This window comes from Muntiacus reevesi, chromosome 19 (genome assembly GCF_963930625.1).
Source record: "Muntiacus reevesi chromosome 19, mMunRee1.1, whole genome shotgun sequence".
NCBI classification, from domain to species: Eukaryota; Metazoa; Chordata; class Mammalia; order Artiodactyla; family Cervidae; genus Muntiacus; species Muntiacus reevesi.
In genome coordinates this window covers 7,608,160-7,623,872 of record NC_089267.1, presented here as the reverse complement: position 1 = coordinate 7,623,872, position 15,713 = coordinate 7,608,160, and the positions used below count along the sequence as shown (strand labels likewise).

At 36.3% G+C, this 15,713-nt stretch overlaps 1 protein-coding gene across 1 annotated transcript in view; it reads right to left on the bottom strand.

Moving 5' to 3' along the window:
• Nucleotides 1–15,713, bottom strand: part of ADGRB3 (adhesion G protein-coupled receptor B3) — an 844,067-nt gene that overhangs the window by 55,783 nt on the left and 772,571 nt on the right. Inside the window, exons 19-22 of the mRNA XM_065911328.1 lie at nucleotides 8,686–8,836; nucleotides 6,043–6,112; nucleotides 3,175–3,241; nucleotides 547–632 (exon numbers count right to left, since the gene is read on the bottom strand). Coding sequence (XP_065767400.1) covers nucleotides 547–632; nucleotides 3,175–3,241; nucleotides 6,043–6,112; nucleotides 8,686–8,836 — 374 coding nt within the window. The remainder of the gene's footprint in view (nucleotides 1–546; nucleotides 633–3,174; nucleotides 3,242–6,042; nucleotides 6,113–8,685; nucleotides 8,837–15,713) is intronic.

Genomic DNA, 15,713 nt, shown 5'->3' with positions numbered 1-15,713 from the left:
TGCAAGTGAAAATTATGAGTAACTTTCTAGTAAGGCATAGTGAAAATGTCATAAAAATGAATGTATGATAAAACCAGTGTTTCCTGATTATTTCAAGTGAAGAATTTTTCTGATATATACAATGAATAAATAAAATGCAGTATTTTTGCCCTACTAAGGTTTGCATGTCCTTATTCAGTCGTGTCCCATACTGAAGTTAGGTTCAATTTATCCTCCTCTCCTTTGTGACTAAAACTAGGAGGTCTTTGAGACTCTCACCCAAGAACAATTATTTTAAGTCTAGCCTTAATATTCAATCTTCTTATCTTACAAACAGGCAATACACACAAACAAATCTAGATTTTCTTAATGGACTTTTTAATTATTTTCAGACTTTGCTGACACCTCTTAAGAACAGCCCATTGGAAGCTCGAATGGCGTAGTCTACCATACACACCGGTTTCTCAAGAACAAAATCCAAGGCCCAGTCAAAGGCAGTCGGTGATCTGGGACTGGTGAGTGGGACGCGCTGTAAAGACCCTTCAAAATCCACCAATTGCAGCTTACCCGGCTCTGTGTTTGAGCTTTTTATCTAGGATCCCATCTCTTGAAACAAGTTTATTAAATACCAAAATGCCAATCACCATGTTGACCTGTCAGACAGAAACAAAGGTTGAAGGGAATCAGGTCCCTGATTTTTCCCAAGAACCCACTTTTAACCATTCACAACCTTGGCAGAATTATGTACTCACAACGGTAGTGACAGGAAGCCCTTCTCAAATATTTCATAAGTGCATACAGGAAAATAGGGCAATTTAACAGCAGTGTTAGAGTCCATCTCTTAAAAGGATTCTCGTGAGCTGGCTAGGTGGGTTACTTTAATGTTTTAAAGTACATTCAGCCCATTTAATGTCCATGCTTTGCAGTTAACGCTGAGGAAATTAATATTGAACGGCCTAACTTTTAAATTGCCATATTATGCCAATCTAGCATTCTTCTCTCTGAATCATCCTTGAATAAGACAAATGGACTAATGAGTTTTACACTATGTCAGGGTATCAGAAGATCATGTCTTGCAATGTGCAGCCAGGGTGAGTCCTGCCAGGCAAAGGTGCTAAGGTTTCTCACTGCCCGGAACTGGGAGAGCAGAACGCCTCAGTTCTTCGTGCTGTGCAGTTGTTTTCTCCCAGGAGACTGGGGGCATTTTAATGCACCTTGCTTTTCTAGACAAAGGGTAAAGCCTATTCAATTCACCAGCATCCTTTCAGATGGACACTTACACTAATTTTTATAATGTGCTCTATTGAACCAGTCTCAGCATCTCTAAGACTCTTCTATCCATTTAAAAGGTCTCTTGCATAACACAGCTGAGATGAAATCACACATATTCATCTTCCTCAAGTCAAATTGTAAATAGCTGTAGAGAGAGTTGTGGTCTAGTTGTAGCAGCTTTATTATAAGTGCGCTGGGTTCTCTAACCTGCCGGCACTTCCTGATAAAGGAATCCAGTACAATGCTGAAACCAAGATAATCAAGGAAAAATATTTTCTCCTTTTTGCCTCCCTGCCCCTTACCCTCCACGGTCAAAAGAATCTTGGTGCGACACCCACTGCAAAAGTGAAGCCTGTACATTGCAACTACTAGCTTGTGAAAACTCTGTTTTAAATGAAGCAGGATACTAGTTGATAAAAAAGAAATTTCTACTTCTCCAATATACTTTGAGCAAATAGAATACACAGATAGAATCTGCTTAATTACTGGTGTAAAGAAGATCCAAAGAAACTGTTAGGTAAAGACTTAGAAGGTGTCACTCTTCATAGCTTCCTAACAAGATGCCATTTGATCAAGAGAAAGGCTGACTCATATTCGTATATCTATTATTTGAACTAAAAAAAACTGTATTCTGTGGATTCTATTAATCTACAATTTAAACATGAGAGAATTCATCACCACTCCAAAGAACTTTTGTCTTTCAGTTACACACATACTCACTGTTTCTTCACTTTAGGGTTATGTGTTTATTAATCTAGAAGCCTAGGGAAATAATTCAGTTGATTAAATAAAAATTCAATGCAGTGGATAGAACTGTGCCTGATAGTTTTAGTTTTCCTATGCTCTTCTAACACTCATGCCTAGATTTTCTTGTAAATCACCAACAGTTTCTGCTCCCTTTTATAATTCAGAGGAAGAAGAACAAACTTTAAAGAAAGAAAAACCACAAAGAACTATTAAAAAAATACCTCCAGCTTCCAACTTATTGAATGATTTGTTCATAATTGAAAAGGTAGCTTTTCAATTAGAAATCTGATTGTACAGAGAAATGCACCCTTGCATTTAATTCAGATTGCTTCCTTTTTCTCTGACATTTCTCAAAGACTTACTAGATAAGAAAGATTTGTAATCAATAAATTCAGAGACACAGAGGAAAGGCAAGTTAGTGGAAAATTTTCACATTCCTATAAGTAAACATGCAAAGGAATTATTTTGTGATTCAAAAAAGAAAAATTTGTAAAACTTCATGCATAAATATGGTAGGGGTTCTCAGCTAGAGGGGGGTGATTTGTACCCTCAGTGAACATTGCAAAATCTCTGGAGACATTTTCTGATTATTACAACTTGAAGGGTATCATTGTTATTTAGTAGGTAGATGCCAGTGGTACTGATAAATACACAGGGCAGCCCCACAACAAAGAAATGTCCAGTTCAAAACATCTGCAGCAAAAAATAAATGGAAAAAAAAAACCAAACATCTGCAGCAGTGAGGAGGAGAAACTTTGACACAGGAACATACACTTTCTTGTTGATATTTGGTGTCAGCCCCAGTTATTATTAAGAGATCTCAATAATTATGTAGATCATATTAAGAAAGTATAAAGGTGTAATAGTGAAATAATAATAAATGAGGAAATTCTATACGTTAACAAGGAAGAATTTACCGAAACTTACTCAAACTTCTTCACAAATGTTAAATTCCTGAAAGAGAAATCCCATACTCCCATGCTTAATATTCTTCAGGCTTCAACATAAGAATATTTTAGCGTAATAAAGCACTGGATAGACATCAACATTAAAATTTCAGTAACGATTCATCAAACTTTAAAATTTCCACACAATCAATACGAAAGTATCACTTTAATGGAAGCAAAGTAGACTTTCTTTGTTAAGAAAAACAATTAAGCTGATTTTGGAGTTTACCAGGACAACAGCAGCTGCAGGTCCCACAAAGGCGTAGAGCAGACCTCCTTCAAGAGAGAGCCAGCAGCTGGAAAGAACATCAGATAAAAACTAGCACCAATTAGTGACACGTATTAGATCACTAACATGTGACACAAATAGTTTGGACCATGTGCTTACTCTTGGAATTCTGGCATATTTTGAAGGTTCATAGTTTTTTTAAAACCACATGGAAGATATGGAAAAAAGCTAAAATTAGCACATTTCTTGAGTAACAAATACCATATACCTCTCACAGAAAAGAAACTTTGATTATGAGGCCTTACTGTCAGGCAGTTAAAAAATTTTACACAAATTACTGTTGCAGTGAGATTTTTACAGTGACTTTCAGTACAAAGGTAACCATTAAGTTATGCAAAATGCTGCCTTATACCCATTACGGAATTTTTCAAGTATACTCTGATGCAGGAACAGTGTATTTTTAGAGTCTTATACGTGCCATTTACCTGTTCTTCCTTGAGGCCATTGAGATAGTGGAAGATACTGGTTTAAAAGCCATCATTGCAGGGAACAGATAATCTACATTTTGCATGCTTTTTTCTTTCTCCCAATTTTACTTTTTCCCAGACTGCTAAAAAAAAATCACTAAAGATAAGCTTTTGAATAAAAATAATTGTAGCTGTGTTTGTTTCAATTAGTAGATTCCCCAAGAGCTGCAGGTTTTCACGGATAAAGACAGTAACCTTTTGGGTAAAAATGCTTATTCTGTCACAGCAAAGGACTGTCACAGGTCTTCCGGATACAGTCATGTCTACCATTTCATGCACCTCTCCTTGACCTCTTCTCAGTCCCCTGAATCAGCATGCTGCCTCCAAAATGAACAACAATCAACCATTAACAATACCTGGGGCTTCCTTGATGGCTCAGTGGTAAAGAGTCCACCTGCCAATGCAGGAGATGCAGGTTCGATCCCTGACTCAGGAAGATCCCACATGCCACAGTGCCTAAGCCTGGGTGCCACAGCTATTACGTCTGTCCTCAAGAGCCCGGGAGCTGCAACTATTGACCCCACACGCTGAAACCACTGAAGCCCTCGCTCCCTGGAGGCCACGTTACGAAACAAGAGAAGCCACCCCATTGAGAAGCAGCACAGCTCGAGATGAGCCCCGGCTCACCTCCACCAGAGAAAGGCCCGTGCAGCAAAGACCCAGCACGGCCGAAATAAATAAATAAACTTATTAAAAAGAACACTTAGCAAAACTGTTCTCTCCTCCTCTAAGAACTTTTTTATATTGGTTGTGGTGGTGGATACATGACTCATGCATTTGTTAACTCACAGGATTATATACATGTAATAGGGAATGTTACTATGTAAATCAGTGTGTGTGTGTTTTCAAAGTCTGCATCTAGTTATCGCTCCTTGGTCGTAACAGAAAATTGATAAAATTCTACTTTCCCACTTTGAGATCAACAATTTAATACCTATTTTTAAAACAAAATACCCGGAGGAAAAGCCCTTAGGAATGATAGAACACTTCAGTTTGGCATCTCCAAGACTGCCACTAAACTTCTCCCGAAGTTTTGCGTAAATTCATCTTCAAATTGATACCCTCCTGCTTGTACTGCATTCATTTTCAATCATACAATCCTTGAGAGCTGGAACTGTGCCATCTATAATCCTACTTCTTTCCATATCCCTACCACAGTGGCTTTCAAAAAGAGTCATGCTATTTTGAGAAATAATAGATTAAAGGCAACGGTGTATAGGAAGACAGCTCTACAGCATACACTATCGGTTCCATGCTGTAGATTGTATGAGAAAAACAAGTGCTCTGATGATATGAGTTCTTGCAATTCTTCAGAAGTTTCCTTTGGATGGCAGGTCCAGTGGTGTCTCTTGGCACACTTTCCACTTAGATGAACCCACCAAGGGCCTAATTAGCCCCAGTTCCTATCTCAAACCCGAGGACAATTAAATAGGACATCTCCTTTTAAGACTTACGCTTCTAACAAGATGACATCCTTTTCCCCATTTCTCAACTGTCTACTCTACTTTAAAGAGCAGATGAAGTAAAATATGAGAGTGCACTGCTTTACATTTGAAATATTAAATATAAACTTGACAAATTCTCCCACAGAATGTTCTCAGTATTACAGGTCTGATTAGGGTAGGCTGGTACCACATCCCCCTTTACTTCCTTCTAATTTCTTCCGTAGCCCGGGCATTCTATAATGTGGTCTACTGATGCCCTGGCCTTTGAGTTTGAATACATATCTCCCTATACAGTAACAAAACTTGAAGTATCGTGACAAAACGTGGCTGCTGCCAGTATATATTATCATCTGTGAAATCAGAAGCTCAGATCAGAGTCCTATTTTAAAATGTAAACGTGTCAAGATTTATCCAGGTCTTTAAAAATGCATCTGAGATGGAACATGCAAAGTAAATATAGAAATATTTTACAAATTATGATTCTACTTAATCATTAATACTGGAATGACCTATAGAGAATACAATCTAAAAAAAGAGTGGGAAAAAAAATATATATATATATATAACTGATTCACTTGCTGTACAATAGAAACTAACATAGCATTGTAAATCAACTATATTCCAACAAAAATTAATTTCAAAGAAAGAAAGAAATTAAGACTCTGGTGTTACAAAGAAATGGGAAATTGAAAGGATTCTGAACAGCCCTGCAGCATTTAATGCCAAACTTTTGCGCATTTAAGGCACCTTACATCATTCCTCATAAAGTGACTTCAACCACTGTTCATGACTCAGTGAGCGAGTACAAGCCATCAGCAGTGCCAGCCAAGACTAACGCAGCATATTTGACAATTTACTTAATTATAAATAAGATTTATCACCGTGGACAGACTTACTAGTGATCAGTGCCATATCCTTTTGTCCTGGTGAAGCCTACGGACGTGGCCACCACTAACGCCGGCAAACCTGCAAGGGAAGCATTGTCACACGTAACATTCGCCACCACACCGTGCACTCGGGCTCCAGCAAGCCAGGGCAGACCCGGACACTGAAACTGTCGGGACCTCCTGTGGACGCGTCCCTTCATAAAGTATTATAAGATTTCTTCCAAGTACAAAGATATGAGCGTGATAGCTGGGTTTTTAAGTCAGTGCATTTCTCTGATGTTGCTAGGTTACCACTGCATTTGACATGAGTTTAAAAGAAACTCATAACACAGATTTAGTATATCTTTTTAAGTTATTTTTTCCTTAGGGGTTTACATTCCTATAAAGGAATTTCTAGCTATAAAATCAGAAAGGCAAAAAAATGGATGTTCTGGGGTGATGGAATATCACAGAAGTGGAATGTACAGTTGACCTCATGTTGATCCACATCAAGTGTACTTATAATAAGACAGAAAAAATATATCTCATCATTTAACTCTTTATGATTTACTCATACTAACAAGAATGTAGGAACAAGGTTAAGGGTCCTGAGGCACAATCCTGAATGAAGGTCAGAGATTTATGCCAATTTTTCTTCATGAACCTCTAGGTAGGTAACACTCTGGGCCTTAGTCCCTCTTGGCATTCAAGCGCCAGCATCCCTGCAGCAACTCTGACCTGACATCTTCTCCTTTATGTTTCTATGAATCATGTTTACCTTGCTCAAGTTCAACAGAAACTCCCCATGTTTGGAGAGTGGGATTCAGCCTGACCTAAGCTGTTTAATTTATGTTTTTAAGTTCTAGAAGACCATGCCTTATTTTCAAGAAGCCCATGCTTGTTTTTTCTGATTGAAAAGTTCATCTTCTGATCATCTACCTCCACTCATCATTTTCCCTCCTATCATTTTTCCTTATTCTGGCTATTTTCTTCTGGAAATTCAAAAATGATACCACACTCCTTCACGAGGTTTAAATGATGGGAACTCCAAGAGACACAACATTTTTTTTAACAAATACTGGTCTGTGTGCATATATATACGTAATATATAAAGTATATGTGTGTACGTATATTTATACATGTGTATATATACACACGTGCATGCACATACACACACACATATATGTTAAATATCTCCTCCTCCCTTTTTCTGTTCTTCCTCCTTGTTCTTCTCCTTTTCATATAGTTGACTTCTTTGATTGGCTAAACCAAGTTTGTCAGAAAAAAATCCTCTTCTGGGTCCTAAGCTGAAAAGCAAACAGTCTTCATTCTATATAACTTAGATTAATTTTTTTTTCTAAATTATTACATTGCACTTTGCCATCATGAAACTCATGTGCCACTATTCTGCCCACTCTCAGACTTCCTCACAGTCTAGAACCATTGGTTTAGCTTTTTCACTACCCAGAATAGTTTAGTACTATCTGTAAACCTGGAGACCCTGTGAAGCTATACACCCTTCTCCTCAAGATCACCTTTGGTAATGATGTTAAATAAGGTAGTTAAGGTTCCTGTAAATTGCTATTCTTTATACTTCAAGGGGAGTCTTCATTTCCCTATATACTGTAGTTCTTGGATCTAGTCAAACCCTGATTCAATACCATTCCGGCTTTAGATGATCTTTATCATGATATTCAGACTAAAAGTGTAACTGTAAGAATATTGCATTCTCCAGTCTCCTTAATGGTTTTACCACTTGCCTGTGCAGACACAACAGTCCCTGGCTGAAATCTGATGGATAACCTTTGTGCGCTTGGTCCTGTGTTTTTCTAGCATGATTATTTTGACATGGTAATAAGTCCACTTATTTGTGATTCTTCAGGTTCCCTCTAGCATTCATTTGTTATATCTTTGGTCCAAATTTCCCCATTTTGTTTTAGTATAAGTCTTTTGAAACTCAAAGGCAAACATGAAAAAATCCTGAGCTTTTTCTAAAACTAGTTTTTTAATTAATTAATTCTAATTAAACTAAATGAATTCATTAATTCCAGTTAAAACTTTAGAACTGGCCCTTTGGAATGTATAGGTCCTCCAGATTCCCATTTCATAAGGCAATGTGAGAGGAACTTTTTCTAATGAAAAATGAATTCATCCTCAGCCTATCAGCAGTTTCTCTGTTTTCTTTGAGAACTCTACGGACTAGCCATGTGGTTTCATTCATGGTCTAGATGGCTTTCTCCTGTGCAGTGAATAGCTCTCTTGGAATGAACTCTTCAAAACTTTCATGTGGGCAGTGCAAGGTTAGGGTATATGACAAGAACATCAGGTTTTGAGCACTGAACTTCTTAAGACATTTTGCATTTTCAGAACCTGTAGTAGAGAATACTTTTGATTTCTTGCCTGTAGATACCTTAGGTCTCATGTACTACCACGTGGGCACTACTGATTACCAACTGACCACTACATGGCCGTCCAGTATTCACTCCTTTTTAAAGGTCCACAACCTCAAAGAAAGTTCCAAAATGACTAGCATCCCATATTTCCACTTCGACATACTGAATTAGACACAAAGAAAAGTAGCCTGGGGATAATCACAGCTTGCAACTTCATTCATTACAGCAGTGTTCAAAGTCATTTTAACAAGAGCACAAAAGGGAAGAGCAATATGCTTACCCCATCCAAGGCACAAAAAGCGTTTCCTTATAAGCCGTGTTCTAATTTTTCCAGTTACAGCCATATATGATTGCCACGCTTCAGTCAAAACCCAACAGAATGAAGCCAGGAAGAAAAAGTGCAAAAACGCTGTGGTGGTTGTACAGATGCTCTGTGGAAACAGAAAAGACTCAGCTCAACATGGGGGCGATCATGTGTCTCTCAGAGGGGTGTTAATCTCCAACGCATTGCTTTTACTTCAAATATCTACTCCTTTGTGACAGAGCAATTGTTTACAGAAATTAGAAACTGTGGAGTCTTTAAGCTGTACAGTATCTTACAGAATAAAAGTTCTAATTTCATCTGTGTGTTCAATTTTTTATGAGAAGAAGCCTGAATGTAAATTTAAACTCAAGGGAGATTAAAATTACTACTTTCCTTGATGTTTTTTTTCTTGAATCATAATTATGGGAATGGTCCCTTCTTTGGTTTAAGTTATAGACATCTTGCATAAATCTTTTGGCTACACTCTTTATCCCTCCTTTTAAACCAAGAGTGCTTTGCTGTTTTATCCGCTGACGTTCCGATTATATCGCCACAGTCTTTCAAAAGAAAAAAATTACTTTGCTTTTATACACATGTGATATTCAAAGTATAAGAGCAAAGTGTAAAATGAGGTTTGGCTAATAGCCTAGAACAAAAGTAACATATGTATCTTAAAGTACTTAACACATTCTGTGTGTGTGCACAGTCGCTCAATCATGTCCGACTCTTTGCATCGCCATGAACTGTAGCCCACCAGGCTCCTCTGTCCACGAAATTTTCCAGGGAAGAATACTGGAGTGGGTTGCCATTTCCTTCTCTAGGGGATCTTCCCGACCCAGGGATCAAACCTGTGTCTCTTTGTGCCTCCTGCCTTGGCAGGTGGCTTCTACCACTGCTCTAGCTGGGAAGACACTTACTTACCACATTGCTCTGTGTTCTTATACTATAAGCTGCGTCATAATCAAATTGTTTTGAAAAACTAATTGAGTCACGGGCAGTGCACAGCCATGATTTCATAGGTATGTTTCTTTGTGTAACTTAATCAATTAAATGTGTCACCATTAGTTACTTATGACTCATCTGCAAAGATGAGCAGCTTCATTTTGGTAACGACTGCTACTTACTTCATCACTGGTATAATTTCTTTGTGTAAATCTTGTTAAAATGAAAGTCATTGTAAACTTTTCTTGGTCAGTTTCAGTCCTGGTTATTTCCAAAAATTGAAAAAAGGAAAACATAGAGCTACAAAAAAGATCACTAAAAGCTCATAACAAAGAAATAAAAGAATTAACACAGCCCCTCCCTTCTCCCTCTACTCTGATCTGCTGCTAAAGTCAAATGTCTTTCATATCTTAGATCAAATTATTCATATTTTTTATTCTTTCAAAATTCACCAGATGTTCAGTCCTTCTTATCCTACAGAAAGACCTTGATCACGTTTATCTCCTCAGGCTGTTTTAATGAGGAGGGATAACATACAGATGCTGAGTAGGACTATACGAGGCACTCAGCAAGTGCTTAACCAATTATGACCACAGTCATCATTATTTTAAGTAGAACTAAAAAAAGGTGTTACCAGTTTTCAGCATGGGGTTCCTTATGTCATGTGGTACTTAAATATACTTGGTGCTTAAGTTTAGTCTTAGAAAAGTAAAAATTTTCAGCCTGAGAAAGTCCTCTTCCTCATCACTTTATTCCTGTTTCAGCCAGAATGTAGGAGCTTTACCCAACTCTGATTCCTTCTGTACTTGAGATGCTGAGGCTTTTTTCCAAGTTTAAGTTTAAACATCTGCAGGCTGATTACTTTGCACATTCCCAAGCTTCAGTCTCTTACAGATTTGAACTTCAAAGATAACTTTTCCATTCAACTCCGGACTAGTTACACATTCTAATTCACCTGTCGTTTCCTTCCATCCTTTTGTCTCATCTCAGTAACTTGTGTTTATTGATTTATAAACGATCAATACAGGGTTATCTAAAACAATGTAAAATGCTGAATTATTTAAATGCTGAGTGCTAGATGCATGGACATTTTGTAAGAAATAATAAAATGCTCAAGATCTCAATACAGAGACTTTTAATTTGCTCTCTCTATATTATGTTTGTTACTTTGGGACTTCCTTTAATTCTGATACAAATTGACATATGACTAATAAAAATAATTTGACAATCATATTTTAATAATTCATGTCTCTCTGGACAAAGATAGGCCACAACATGTAGGGGGAATAAATAGCAACTAGAGAAGTAAGACCCTGTGGGTGGTTGCATTCTACTGTGGTCAGGAGAATATTCATAAATGACCAGAAAGTTCTCCAAGTATGGAGTTAAGCTGTCTCAACCTAAGGAAAGTGTATATGTGAACTGAGAGGTCTAAAGTCAAGGGTGCAGCAAAAACCTATGATGCTGGGAGAGAGAAGGAGATACATTTTGCTTCATTATCATATGAAGGGTCAGTATAAAGTCAGATACTGCACTTCATGAAACACACATTGATCTTTCTACCGATACATTTGCTAAGCTGTCTTTTAAAGTACAACTGTTATAAACAGCAGTCTTCAAGTAAAGTCTGTTATTTGCACATTTGTTACATCGGTTTCCGCAAGGTGGCTATTCTAAGTTTGGGGTTCAGGATTTTTAAATTTCTTCTCTGGTAGAACCTAAGTCCCACCTCGGTAACCCACAGAGATCAACCATCCTTTGGATCCTGCGGTACTGGGATTTTGTCACTTATAAAGTCAGACGTTGACGTTCCTTCTCTGTAAGTGTTGATATCTTGCCACCTGCTCACCACCAGACACACGGAGGTGACTCGGCTCCCACACTGCCTTCTTACTCAGCCTGAGTGTCTGCTGTCAGCTCCACCACAGCTGGGAGTGCCCAGCCCCCCGCTCCCAACACAAGACTCACTGGCCCTCCAGCCCTTCAGGCAATTCTTCGACTCCTCGCCAAACTGCAGTGTGGTCCTGCTCTACAAACGATGAGTGTTGCTGACAAATGCTAGAAAACTTGGAAAGGTACTTAAATTGGCAAACTGAGGGTGGTTTATACTTACAGAGTTCACCTACACTCTTCATCCCTAATCCATAGGAACAATAGAAAATGTTTCATAAAATAACTGGAAAGAAAAATATGTAAACAGTGGTAGGCTAGCTACCAGAAGGAGTGACTGAAAAACAGAAAGTCAGTGAAGGTAGGGTGAATACCAGGGTTAAAGCTACCCATTAGGAGCAGAGATTAAGACATGGAAAGCAGGAGATTTAAGATATATGGATGGAACAGAAGTTCAACATCTGTTTAAAAGTATTTTCAGAGGGAAAAAAAAAACGGAATTTTGGGGAAAGCATTTAAAGAAATTTTATGGGAAAATTTCTCAATAACATTAAAGAGTCTTTAGCTGAAAGATAGCTAACACACACACACACACACACGTACACACACCCTAAGATATATTGCAATGAAATTTGTGAATATTAAGAAGAGAAAATCTTAAAAGCTGTCAGAATCAAAAGAAAGATCACTTACAAAAGGATAGGAATCAAATTGACATCAGACTCCTTGTGAGCAACCCAGGATACAAGAAGACAATAGACTTCTTCGACATTTTAAGGGAAAATAACTTTGGTGAATTCTATGCATAGCAAAACTATTATTCAAGGAGAGGTAGAAATAAAGACATTTTTAGAATGGTAAGGAACTTTGAAGTTTACTACCTTAAGATTCTCTCTGAAAGAATTTCTAGACAGTATAAGCCAATAATAATAAGAAATCCAGAAGTTCAGAATGAGACAAAAGCTAGTCTCATGAATATCAATATTAAAATATATTATGTCTAAACAAATGCTTATTAAATAATAAAATATATATTGGTAATATAGCCACTTGGATATAAAACTCAGTTTATATCCAAAAATAACTCAGTCTTATTTTATTTGCAGGGATATTTTAGATACTGATTAACTCTAGATTAGAAAAGCATGTTTGAACATCTATGTTAATAATGTTAAGGTTACCACAAAAAGCAGAAACAAATAATATATTTGAAAAAGAGTAGAAAAATAGAACTAAGAAAAATTTATCAGTCCAATTAAAGGTAAGCAAAAGGACAACTAGAAAATATAATAAACAGAAAAATCAAGTGATGATACAGAAATTTCCAATTACAGAAATCACAATAAGTGGGAATGCTTTAAATTCACTAGTTAAAAGTTAAGAACTTTTATCCCAGATAAAAAATCCAGTAATGAATTTATAAGAGACCTCAAATGCAATGACATAGGAAGACTGAGAATAAAGAGATGAAAGAGCTACATTAAGCAAATGCTAATATGTAAAAATCAGACGTCACGATGTTAATATTGAAAAGAGCATTAAAAGAGATGAAGGACTTTTCATACTGACAAAAGGAGCAAGCCATAAAGAAGTTTCCAAAGTAACACATTTCTATGAAACTCATAAAAATTTTCCAAAGCAAATGAAACAAATATATAAATATACTGAGAAAACCACAGGGATAAATGTCAAACTAAGTTTAAAATGAAAGACAACCTATAGCTCTCAGAAAGTCATGGAAAAGGTGGAGAAAAATAGTAATATGGAATACTATGACAGTCATAAAAGTGATTAATCTTTTTTTAATATTATATATAAGAAACAGAATATGTGCAATTCTTTAAAATACAAACAGAATATTTATAGAAGTTAACTAGTCCTAGGACAGAAAGGAGAATAAAATAAACTTAAGAAGTTTGATAACATATAGAACATTTTCACAAACTATAGTACAATGAATTTAGAAATCAACATTAAAATTCTGTACATCTTGGGGGGGGGGCTTTTAATAACTAATGATTTAAAGAGAAATTAGCATCCAAATTATAAACTATTTAGAACTGAAAAACAAAAGAAAAACATGTGCAATTTTGGTATGACAGTACTCAGGGTTGTAAAAACCTTAGATAGAAAACAATAGAAAATGAAAATAAATAGGCCACTTAAAATCAGAAGGAATTTAATAAAGGCAAAGCAAAAATTACAAATGAAAAATCTTATAGATAGTAAAATTGATCCATAAAATCTAAGCTGATTTGAGAGGCTGATAAAGCAGCTAAATCTTGGCTATTGTGATTTTTTGTTTTTGAGGGCAGAGGAGAATGACAAATAAGTAACACTGGGAATATAAAAATTTTTTTAAATTATCATAAAAGAAAAGCAGGACTGTACATATAAAATTGAAAACCTATGTAAGATGGACATTCTTCAAGGAAAACATAAATGATCTAAATTGGACTGAGAGACAAAAAATTAATCTTAGATAAAATGGAAAGTCAATAAAAGGTAATAAAATGATAAAAACTGCAGAAAATTTTACAAGCAAATTCTAACAAATGTATACATAAGCTCCATTTTATAAAATATTACCAGGTCAAAAAAATAAGAAAAAAATTAGAAGTACTTGACTCATTTGACAAGTCTAGTATAACAATGAAACCAAAATGAACAAGAAAACTATAAGCTTTGATACTTTCACTTTTCTACATAAATGTGAAAGTATTAAATAAAAGATAAAATCTACACATACAGAAAAAAGATAATAAATCACTATCAAATAAAAGTGTGTCCACTAAAACAGGATGATTTCAATATTAAAAATGACCTAAATATAATTTATTCTATTAATAGATTAAAGAAGCCAAGTGATCATATCAATAAATGTGAAAGAATTTGATAAAATTCCAGTTATCACTTAAAATATCTTCATTACATATTATGAATAAAGGAGAACATTCGTACTTCATAAATGTTATCTCTCCAAAACTTATGGTGAAAATTGTATTTAATAGTGAAATATCAGAAGCATTCCCATCACAAATAAGAGCAGTATGGCCAACATCACCTCAACTATTCTAAGTTGTTATACGAGGTCCTCACCAAAACAATACAAAGGAAATCAATAGGAAAGGAAGAAATCATATTGTCATTATTTTATAAATATACTGCCTTACTAGAAAACCCAAGAGGATCAATTTTTTTTAAACAATGGAAACAATAAGGAGAATCAAGAAGGTGAGTGGAAATAAGATCAGCATACAAAAATTGTATTGTACAATGAGATCAATACACAAAACTAAATTCCTAATGCACCAACAATGTCCACTGGAAAATGTAATATAAAATTTATAATGAATCATGAAAGATTCACATCTCTTCTCCTTCCCAAGCCATGTTGAAATGACCACATTTCAAGCCCCAGGAAAAAAGAGAATAGGCTGTAGATAGGAGTGCTGACATTCAGAAGATGCTGAGGGAAGAAGGGGCGACTGATTTAAGAGTGGCAGAGAGAGCTACATCCTAAGTGCTTGTAGGGGCTAGACAGTGGGGTGGAAATCACGAATGTAATGATGCCAATTCACTCTGAAGACCTGCTGTGGGTTTAACACTTAGACATAACACTTGTACTCCTCCAGAAGCAGAAGGAGGACTTAGTTTTGCATGGGACTGAAAAAGAGCCAGGTTGGCTGAAAAATCTACACACAGAAGAGCTGAAATCATTTCCTTCCAGCTCAGGGCAGCCTAGTATAGTCACAGTGAGGTTTAGTTTCTGGAAAATTCAGTGGTTGGGTTCTGAACTCAGACACCAGTTTCATTAGAGGTACAAGGCAGATACAAATGTATGCATTAAACTATTGGGCCCACCCTCTAATTCTCCTTCATTTCTACTCTCAAACTGCCAGAAGGTCAGAGGTTAAATTTCTCACCCCCAAGGGGAAAACTGTTCATACCCTGGCTCATCCTTGATTAACATACTACATGACCTTTCAAACAGTCCATCTACCCTAGTAGAGAGCTTCAAGTCACTTTTAAGGACCTTGCTTTTATATATAAATACACAGTCAAGGATAATCAGATAGCTGAGATAATCTTCCAACATGAGAAAAAGAAAAACAAAGCCAAGCAAAGAAAAAAAAAAGTGAGGAGTGAGGAGAGATAATAGGCGCAACCAA